Here is a 10,890-nt window from a genome sequence, read left to right on the forward strand (position 1 = left end):
TGCACACAAAAGCTCATACCTTGAATTAACCTTTGTTGGTCTTAAAGGTACCACTCAAAATTTGTTCTCCTGCTCCAGACCAACACGGCTGCCCACCTGGTTGTCCAGTGTGTGAGACAGGATGCTAGACCAGCAAGGTTCTTTTTAGGTCCTTATGAATCACTCTTCTCTGGCGGCAGCTGCAAGGAGACTGGGTTGGGAAATGTTCCTCCCGTAGTCTTTCGGACCAAGTTTCTATGTTACTGCGGCTGTGCTGTATTCAGTCTATACTGCCACAGGTGGGACGGAAAAACAGCCAACAGCTTACAGGACAGGAGGAGATAGAACTACAGATGGACAAATGGTCAGACTTCAGCTGTCTGGGCTGCTGCCGACCATCTCAAAGTAGGGAGGGGAGATGACAAAGCCATCCTCTACTGCCAGTGCTGTTATTAAGGCTTCTACTGGTTGCTCACTATGGGCAAGAGCACAAGTGCCTCAGCCAATGTTCCCTCTAAGCCGTGGAGTCTTGTGAGCAAAAATTCTACTTTGTGAGCTACTGGCATTAACGTTTGAGCGAGCAATTTGGCTACATAAATTAGTTTTCTCTAGAGCCATCCTTCCTGAGCTGAGACAAAAACGTGTGAGCTGGAGGCTAAAAAATGGTGAGCTAGCTCACACTAACTCAGCTTAGAGAGAACACTGGCCTCAGCAACTTACGAGCAAGATGTTCCTGTCAGGTCTCCTCGGGCACAAGAAACTCACTTCAGAGTGAGGGCAGTGGGGATGACCAAGTCCCTCCCCCTACTCCTCCCCCGCGGCTGCCGTTACCGGTCACTTGCATGGCCAGGGCCCAGTCAGCCGCAGAGCAGCTCCCTCAGGCCTGGTGATGCAGAGAAAGTTCGCTGGTAGCCGAGGGACCTGAATAAACTCCGTCTTTATGGCATTTCTAGTAAAGGTAAAGGTTCCCTTGCTCGAAAGCCAGTCGAATCCGAGTCTAGTGTTGCGGTGCTCATCTCCGTTTCCAAGCCGAAGAGCCAGCGCTGTCCGAAGACATTTCCGTGGTCATGTGGCTGGCATGACTAGACACCAAGGTGCACAGAACGCTGTTACCTTCCCACTGAAGTGGTACCTATTTATCTACTTGCAATTTCTTGCTTTCAAACTGCTAGGTTGGCAGGAGCTGGAACTAGAGACGGGAGCTCACTCCATCACGTGGCACTCAGGTCTCGAACTGCTGAACTACCGACCTTCCAGCCTGCAGTTCAGCGTCTTAACCACTTGAGCCACCGCAGCTCCTCGGCATTTCTAGAGACAGTTAAAAACCCAGTTCCTCTCAAGCCTCTTAGTACAATCAAAGAGAAGAAAGATATTAAAGAATTTGAAAAGGCCTCCAATAAACAGCAATGAAAATTCAGGAAGAAGTGTTTATCTACTTAAGTAGTTCAAGATAAATAGCACAGTGTCTTAACAGAGTGCTCAGCTCTTATGTCAACTTTAAAAAAAAACCACCAGGGATTGTTCCCTCTTAAATCATAGCTTTTAGTGACAAGAAATACTGAAGTGAGGAAAAATAGAAATGCTGAGTTAAGGACAGTGGATGGATCCGAGTCAGCACCTTTTGTTCAACGGAGATGCTCCTGCTGGCCCTGAAGTCATATTTCATCAGCCTTTTATGGAGATGATAGTATGACTTACATGATTAAATAAGGAAAAAGTTGTGTGAGGTAGTAAGGGCCTTGCTTTAAATCAGTAGAACTATCAATTCAAGAGATCAGGGCCCCTTTCATAGCAGACAAGCACGCAAAGCTTCACTAAATGGGATTGATGTGCAGAAAGGGACTGCATTATTTCTATTCTGTTCTACACCACAATATTCAAGTAGTGATGTACTCAACCGCAAACCTTCAGAATTTTTTTTAAAATTATGAAACAGAGTACTCAAAGCCACAAAATAAAAGGACAAATGCATACTATCACTTTAAGTGACAGAGGATGCAAGCAAACAGACAAAAATAGTGAAATAACTTGTGTTTATGATCTGAAGAGTAGTTTACCCACCCCCCGGCCAAGTATTATGTAGTTATTATAAGCTGAACACAGTTATATAACAGACTTGAGTCAAAGTAGACAGAATAGGGAGAGAGAATACAAACTCCATCTCTAGACATCAGCCTTCTAAGGTAAGGGCAACTCTTTCTTGCTAGAAACTAGCAAAATGGCAAGCCTTTGACATCTGACAAAGCGTATTCTGTTTTCACAATGGTTCCATCTTCAGAAGCCAAAAATATAAATTTATCATGCAGCAACAGGCAGCTTCTGACCGCTTTGCATCCAGGTTTCCACAATATCTATACTAGATATTTTGATGGGGGAAACTACAATTTTACTCCACAAAAGCCACACTTCTTTATTCTTAATACTAGGAAGAAGGCTCGTTGTGGAGACAGCCCGCCCCTCGGGAGAAGAAGGGGCGGCAGCAGCCTCGTCCACGGGGTGCAGTGGCGGGTAAAGCATAGCAGTTCCGCCAGCACCTGCATCCAAGCTCCTGCCGCCGGGGTCGGAGAGGAGGAGGGTCTTGGCACGGCGGCGGGCCCGCGCTAGGGAGGCCTCTGGGTGTGGTGGTAGCGGGGCGCAGCGCGGAGCAGCATCAAAGCCACCTTAACTGGGGCGGACAATGACGGGGCTGCCAGCGGAGGGGTGGCCTCTTGCAGGGTAGCTGCTGGAGCCTCTCCCCAAGATACCCACCAAGTTTCAAGAATATTGGACCACTGGGTCCAATTCTACAGGCCCCCAAACAGGTTGCCCCCATCCCCTCCATTGTTCTCTATGGTGGGGAAAAACATTACTTTTCCCCCACGGTGCTCTTAGTGGCTCTGGGGGGGGAGGGGGTTTGAGGGAGAGGCTCCAAATGTTCAGGGTAGCTTCGGGAGCCTCTCCCCACCTAAACCCCCCATGTCCCAAAGCAATTGGACCAGTGCAAGCAGGCAGCACCCAGCAGTCAGACATGAGGCTGAAGTTGGTTCCTTATTCCCAGTTCCTTATACATTCCTTATTCGCATCTTATTTATGAATTCATCCAAAAACAGTGAGGAGAGTTTGAAAGCTCTGAACGCCAAAATAAGTAACCTTTTCCCCCACCATAGAGAACAATGGAAGGGATGTGGGCAACCTGTTTGGGGCCCGTAGAATTGGACGCCCTGGTCCAATGTTCTTGAAACATGGTGGGTATCTTGGGGAGAGGCTCCAGCAGCTACTCTGTGAGTTTAAACCCCCTCCCCTCCAGCCCCCAGAATATACCATATGTTTTCGCCATTGAGTTAAATGGCCCATAGGATATAATGGGGCCGAAATTGACATTGGGCTGGCGGAAAGACTCCCCAAAGGGCTAGTACTGCCGAAATTGACATGCGGGAGTCTTTCTGCCAGCCGAAATTAATTCTGCCCCATTCAGCTCAAGCTGATTCAAAGCCGAAGAGCCAGCGCTGTCCGAAGACGTTTCCGTGGTCATGTGGCCGGCATGACTAAACACCAAGGTGCACGGAACGCTGTTACCTTCCCACTGAAGTGGTACCTATTTATCTACTTGCAATTTCTTGCTTTCGAACTGGAACTAGAGACGGGAGCTCACCCCATCTTGTGGCACCCGGGTCTCGAACTCCTGAACTACCGACCTTCCACGGCCTGCAGTTCAGCGTCTTAACCACTTGAGCCACCACAGCTCCTTAGAATTAAGTAGTCACTTCTATATTAAAGTTACGTACTTTTAACCATCCTCAGATATATGACGGTAAAATAGACAGATTATATCCTGTTGTCAAAAGCAGAGCAAGAAGCTACTGCCATTCTGGTCTTACAGGGTCTAAGACCTTCTCTTATCCCCTTCCTGCAACCCCCGATCTTTTCTGCTCTGGTCTCAAGAGGGAAGCAACAAGCAACTGATTACCAATACTCACTCAGTGGTTTTGACATGCCACCTGTGGCTCTTCTGAGCATTGTTCCTCAATATGGCACCGGCCGCATGTTTCACTAAAGAAGGCCTGGTAAGTCCTGTGGCTGGTAGGTGGTTCCCACCTTGAAACAGCTGCTGCCATGGGAACAGGTAAGCCATGTGGCAGGTATGAAAGTAAATGCTCTTTTTGGTTGATAAGTGGAACGTCTTTCTCTATGAGCCACGGAGTGGGTACCACTGAATTAGATAAAATAAAGAGTTAGTTTCCTTCTATGTACTCAGCTACTAGAACTTCAAGTGCTATGTGAGGCTGCTAGAGGGGGAGGGCATATCTAACCAGAACTGTTATTTGCACAGAGATGACTCCTCATTGGAGCAAATGTATTCAAGACTTCCAAAGTTTTGCTTTCCTAATGAAATCACACTTGTCCTTTCTGAAATACAAATGGTGTCCTCTCCTATCCGCTATTTCTCTTCTTTCAGACACTGACACTACAGTTATTAATCTGACTGCAGCTCTTTCTATTGTTGTCCATTAAAGGTTATTTATTTACTTTATAACCCACCTTTCCCGGACTTAAGGCAGAATAGAAAACATAAAAAGCAGTACAATAAAGAATACAAGACAAACAATGCAATAAGATTGGAATACAAAACTAGAAAGCCCTAAATCTTATTTAAAATTAAATGGAAATTCTAAACAAAATGCTCAATGCTAGCTTACAGGGGTTTCATTCTGATTTTATTTATTTTAAACCTTAACTGCATTGAGAAAATCTGCAGAAAACTAGTATCTAAACACTAGACCTGTATGGATCAAGCTAACCCAATCTCATTAGATTTCAGAAGCTAAGCCAGGTCGGCCCTGGTTAGTACTTGTCTGGAAGACCCCCGAGGAAGTTGGGGATTGCTATGCAGAGACAGGCAATGGCAAACCATCTCAAAGTCAAATACCTTTAATGGCATCAAACCACCTCTATTTGTCTCTTGCTTTGAAAATTCTATAGGGTTTGACTTGATGGCACTTTCCACCATCAAACACAGTAAATTAACTAGATGTGGTAACATGGACAGTGGATATGCTGCTTTCGAACTGCTACTTTCGAGGGGGGAGGATTGGATTTACACCCTGCCCTTCACTCAGGAGTCTCAGAGTGGCTTACAATCTCCTTCCCTTCCTCTCCCCACAACAGACACCCTGTGAAGTTGGTGGAGCTGAGAGAGCTGCTCTTGAGAAAACAGCTCTAAGAGAACTGTGACTGACCCAAGGTCACCCAGCTGGCTGCATGTGGAGGAGTGGGGAATCAAACCTGGATCTCCAGATTAGAGTTCGCTGGTATTAATCACGACACCACTAAACCTTAACCACACTCTCTTAACCACTACATCACTAAAGAATGTGGCAGCTGTGTTCTTCCAAGCCCACATGCCCGATCCCCCTCCTGATACAAATCTTATGTTCTCAGCATGCCTTCTTCTTTGACCCTCCCCCTCTACTGTCTCCAGTGTCAAATTGTAGATTTCGAAGGATTACCCTTGTAAGTGCATGGCACTGGAACCAGTGGAGCAGCACCCTAAAGACTCACACATTTGTTTTCCAGCGGCAGCATGAATTTTTGTGGATTAGAGCCTGCTTCATCAGATGCATGAAGTGGCACTTCACTCCGCAAACGAAACCTCACCACGTGCATCTGTTAAGGAGGGTTCTAGTTCATGAAAGTTGTGCCAGAATGAAACTTTCAGGCACACACCCACCATGTACATCTGGCAAGCGAGCTCTGTCTTGGGGATAAAACTAGATTATAAAATAAGGAATAACGCTGATGATGATTTCCCATATACTCCTGTAGATTTAATCTTTTGTTAGCTCTTCAGGGCAGAGATCTGCCTTGTTGTTAGCAACTCCAGAAAAACACCACCCCTGCACATCAAGGGCATCAGCAGTGTAGGTGATGAAAGATAAAAAGGAGGGGGAGGACTGCAGGAGCCAGAGAAGAGGAAGGTGCAGTGGGGTTGACAGGAGCCAACTAAGGTTAGAACTTGGTATCCTGAAAAGGGGGTAGGAGAAGTGCAAATCTCTTGGATCGCGACTAAACCAGTTAAGAGATACTCCCCCGAGCCAGGCTATTCATTAGACAGAAAACAGTAAGAACACTGTGAAGCAAGCTGACTAACAATATATCGTGTGTGTTATGATAAAACAATTTAATCTAACACATATTGAGGAGGGGGAGGACTGCAGGAGCCAGAGATGAGGAAGGTGCAGTGGGGTTGACAGGAATCAACTAAGGTTAGAACTTGGTATCCCGAAAAGGGGGTAGGAGAAGTGCAAATCTCAGTTGAGAGGTATTCCCCCGTGCCAGGCTATTCATTAGACAGAAAACAGTAAGAACACTGTGAAGCAAGCTGACTAACAATATATCGTGTGTGTTATGATAAAACAATTTAAGCTAACACATATTGAATTAAAAATAAGACTCAATAGAATTTATAAACATATATTTCGAAACACAGTTCCAGGTGGGCAGCCCTGTTGGTCTGAAGCAGTAGAACAAATTCAGAGTCCCGTGGGGGCACCTTTAAGACCAACAAAGGCTTATTCAAGGGATGAGCTATCGTGTGCAAGGCAACCTTCCTCAGATACATTGGAAAGGAAGCTATGAGTTCAAACTTATGGCAGATTAACATGTAACATGATGAAGATGTTTTAAGATATAAAAAGACAAAACTAAATGACATATATTTATAAATGTTTATAAACATATAATCACAAACAATTCAAAAAGCAATCAGCATCCGCAATTTAAGGACTACCTGATGATGAGTGCATAAGACACAACATGCAAGCAGAAGTCCTTCTGTACATGTACAGTCTCCAGGTAGATCTCCCGCGGTGCTTGGAACAAGGACTTCAAGCAGAAATCTATCGCCACCCAAGCTAATCCCGACAGACGATCAATAAGGACCGTTCTGAGGAGACCCTTTTTCAAGAGCTGACAACCTTCTATCAATTTGGTCAGATACCACTTATCAGAAGGGCATATTAAATACTCCAATGCCGCCTACCACTCCCAAATGGTCCACTTCATAATTCAAGATGGGCTTAAGTTTTAAGATATAAAAAGACAAAACTAAACGACATATATTTATAAATGTTTCTAAACATATAAGCACGAACAATTCAAAAAGCAATCACCATCCGCTATTTAAGGACTACCTAATGATGAGTGCATAAGACACAATATGCAAGCAGAAGTCCTTCTGTACATGCACAGTCTCCAGGTAGATCTCCCGCGGTGCTTGGAACAAGGACTTCAAGCAGAAATCTATCGCCACCCAAGCTAATCCCGACAGACGATCAATAAGGACCGTTCTGAGGAGACCCTTTTTCAAGAGCTGACAACCTTCTATCAATTTGGTCAGATACCACTTATCATAAGGGCATATTAAATACTCCAATGCCTCCTACCACTCCCAAATGGTCCGCTTCACAATTCAAGACGGGTTTAAGTCTGGTGCAGTGGTTAAATGCGCAGAATGGGTGACATCAACTGCTTTTTGAATTGTTCACTCTTGGTATAATACGTTCTGATACCTTCTACCTTATATGTTCACATAAATTCTATCAAATCCCTATTATTAATTCCACTACCTGATGGATTAAGTTGTCTTATCATAACACATGCGGTATATTGTCAAGTTAGCTTGCTTCACGAAGTTCTATACCGTCGAACCGTGATCCCCATTTGTATTCTGCCTGAGGATATTCACCAGGGCAAATCACAACCATGCTCCCTCTAAGCTGTGGAGTCTCGTGAGCAAAAACGCAACTTTGTGAGCTGCTGGAATTCAAATTGGGAGCGAGAAATTTGGTGGCTACGTCAGTCTTGGTATAATACGTTCTGATACCTTCTATCTTATATGTTCACATAAATTCTATCGAATCCCTATTATTAATTCCACTACCTGCTGGATTAAGTCGTCTTATCATAACACATACGGTATATTGTCAAGTTAGCTTGCTTCACGAAGTTCTTACTGTTTTCTATACCGTCGAACCGTGATCCCCATTTGTATTCTGCCTGAGGATATTCACCAGGGCAAATCACAACCATGCTCCCTCTAAGCTGTGGAGTCTCGTGAGCAAAAACGCAACTTTGTGAGCTGCTGGAATTCAAATTGGGAGCGAGAAATTTGGTGGCTACGTCAGTTAGTTCGCTCTGGAACCCTCCTTCCCGAGGTGAGACAAAAAATGTGCGAACCGGAGGCTAAAAAAACTGTGAGCTGGCTCACACTGACTCAGCTGAGAGGGAACACTGGTTGGGGTCATTTTGTAGAAAAAGAGATGCAGGAGCTTATTAGCATAACTCATTAGCATAACTTATTGCATATGCCACATCCCCTGACATCACCGGAAGTGTGTCAGAACGCAACACCCCACCGCTCAGGCTCCACTGGACTGTTTTGGATTGCTAGCTATTGGGGGGGACGGACGTGCAGAGCTGTCCTCACGGAGGAGGGAGAGCTTGTGCCTGAAAAGGGGGGGGGGTCTTTGAAACCTACCTGGCTGCTTCTTGCATGTGCCTGCCCCCTGGACTCCTTACTGCTGGAGCTCTGCTCCTGTGTGCTTCGGCAGGAAATGACCCCTGCCAATGGTCACAACTATTCAGAGGGCGAGCAGGACAAAATCATCTTCTGGGCACAAAGCGGGGGGGGGGATTTGGGGTTGGGCTGGAGGACCACAGGGGTCCCTTCCCACGCGAGGACGCAATGTTCCCTCTAAGCTAGCTCACCGTTTTTAAGCCTCCGGCTCACACGTTTTTGCCTTCGCTCAGGGAGGAGGGCTCCAGCGCAAACTCCCTGAGGAGGCAGCAGCCAAATCGTCCTCTCACAACTTTAATGCCAGCAGCTGGCAAAGTAGCCTGTTTGCTCAAGACTCCGCGGCTCCCTCCCTCCAGCTCCCCCCTCACCTGCTTGTAGCGGGCGTACAGGTAGAGAAGCGGCTCCTTGGGGGCCACCGCGGCCAAGGCCGGCACCCGCTGCGCCGCCCGCTCGAACTGCTCGGCCAGGCGGAGCCCCGCCCCCAGCCCCACGCGGACTCCTCGCGGAACCGCCGCCGCCGCCGCCGCCGGCGAAAAGAGCCGTCAAGGGGGGACCATAGAGACGGGGCGCGCTAGGCGGCTTCCGCGGCTCAGTTCAGCGCCCCTCCTTCGGATTCTCTATGGTATAAGCGTCGCTCTACCCCGTGGCGCCTCTATGGTGGAAGACGGCCCCGACAGGTTTGCGCACGACCGAGGCGGGAAAGCGAGGGCGCCGGAAGTGCAGGACGGGGAGCGGAAGTGGTGGGTTGGGACCCTTTTCTTCCGGCTTGCTCGGGATTGGCCGACCGTCAGAGTTTAAAGAGCGGCGCCAATCGAGAGGAGAAAGAGCGCTTCCAGCATTGGACAAAGAACCGCCTAGGGACGTTGAGGGGGCGGGGCGTCTGTGAGGGAAAAGTCCCCGGTCGTTGCGGCTCGAGGTAGGGACGGCGGCTTGTTTGTGGGGTGAATGAACCTGTGTGGGTCGTAAACGGTGCCGCTGGGCTCTGAGTGTCAGTTTAGGATGTAGAGGAGGGCGATGGCGTTCTACGCCTTTTCAACTCTATGGTTAAAGCCCTTCGGCCTACCGGAAGCCAGCGGGGGAAAGGGACTCGGTTCGGACAGGAAACCGAGGGATCCTCCTTTCCCAGTTTTGTATCGTGTAGAAATTCGGAGGGCGGGAAGAAAGGTTCCGACGTTTCAAAGAGAGAGTCCTTTGTCTTGCAAGGAGGGAGAAAGAAAGATGGACATTGGAGGTGCATTCAAGTGCTGGCTGGCTGGCATCGTCTGGATTCCTCCTCCTCCTCCCAAGTTCGGAAGCAACATATTCTGATGGCCGCCGAGGACCCCGCGAAAATAAGTACGAAAAGTAACCAATTTGTGCAACTCTCAGAGAAAATGGGATCCTTTTGGGATAAGGAGGCTGCAGGTGTCAACCTGCAAATGAGCAAAATAAAAAATATATATCAACAGCTGTCAGTTAAGGTTGCCAGCCTCCAGGTGTGACCTGGTTAGACTCTGAAGACTCAATTGTTTACTTTCTTCTGTTTAATTCTAATTGCGAAATAATGGAGGCTGTTGCAAAAATTGTATATTATGCAATCAGAAGACGAGGTTTGAATAGCCAAGTGTAAGTGACTAATACATCTTAGTATTTTCCTGTATTTCCACGATGTTTTGTGCTTTCAATGCCAATAAAGGTTTTGTGTATGTGTGACCTGGAGATCTCCTGTTGTTACAGTCGATCTCCAGAGGACCAAGGTCTGCTTCCCTGGAGAACAGGCCTGCTTTGGAGGGTGGACATTACCAGCATTGTAATCAGCTGAGGTCCCTCTCCCAACCCTGCCCCCCCAGGCTCCACCCGCAAAATCTCCCTACTGCCAGCACATAGAACGGTTTGCCTGAGGAGGTCAGGAAAGTTCTCACTGTCGTGGCTTTCTGCAAACTATGCAAAACTGGACTATGCAAGGGGGAGCGAAGGAGCATCCACCACCTCCTGAGGCTGTCTGTTCCACTGCTCAACCACTTTTACAATTAGGAAGTTCTTCCTGATATTTGTCTTGCAATCCGGAGCAAGAGAGAATAGATCTGCACCATCTTCTACATGACACCCCTTCAAATATTTGAAGACTGCAATCATGTCCTCTCTAAGCCTTCTCTTTCCCAGGCTAAACATACCCAACTCTTTCAGCCTTTCTTCATAAGACTTGGATTCCAACCCTCTCACCATCCTGGTTGCCCTCTTCTGGACACGCTCGAGCTTGTCAACATCCTTCCTAAAATGTGGTGCCCAAAACTGGACACAGGACTCCAGGTGAGGCCTGACCATAGCAGAATAGAGCGGAACCTACCACCTCCCATGATCTGGACACAATGTTTCTG

The 10,890-nt window shown here is 47.3% G+C and overlaps 1 protein-coding gene across 1 annotated transcript in view; it reads right to left on the minus strand.

Moving 5' to 3' along the window:
- Positions 1-9,792, minus strand: part of ACBD6 (acyl-CoA binding domain containing 6) — a 184,234-nt gene extending 174,442 nt beyond the window's left edge. Inside the window, exons 1-2 of the mRNA XM_015427323.1 lie at positions 9,783-9,792; positions 8,902-9,029 (exon numbers count right to left, since the gene is read on the minus strand). Of these exons, the coding sequence (XP_015282809.1) occupies positions 8,902-9,029; positions 9,783-9,792 (138 nt within the window). The remainder of the gene's footprint in view (positions 1-8,901; positions 9,030-9,782) is intronic.
- Positions 9,793-10,890: the final 1,098 nt, after the last annotated feature.

The sequence above is a fragment of the Gekko japonicus genome, unplaced genomic scaffold (assembly GCF_001447785.1).
Source record: "Gekko japonicus isolate JY-2015 unplaced genomic scaffold, Gekko_japonicus_V1.1 scaffold1665, whole genome shotgun sequence".
Taxonomy (NCBI): Eukaryota; Metazoa; Chordata; class Lepidosauria; order Squamata; family Gekkonidae; genus Gekko; species Gekko japonicus.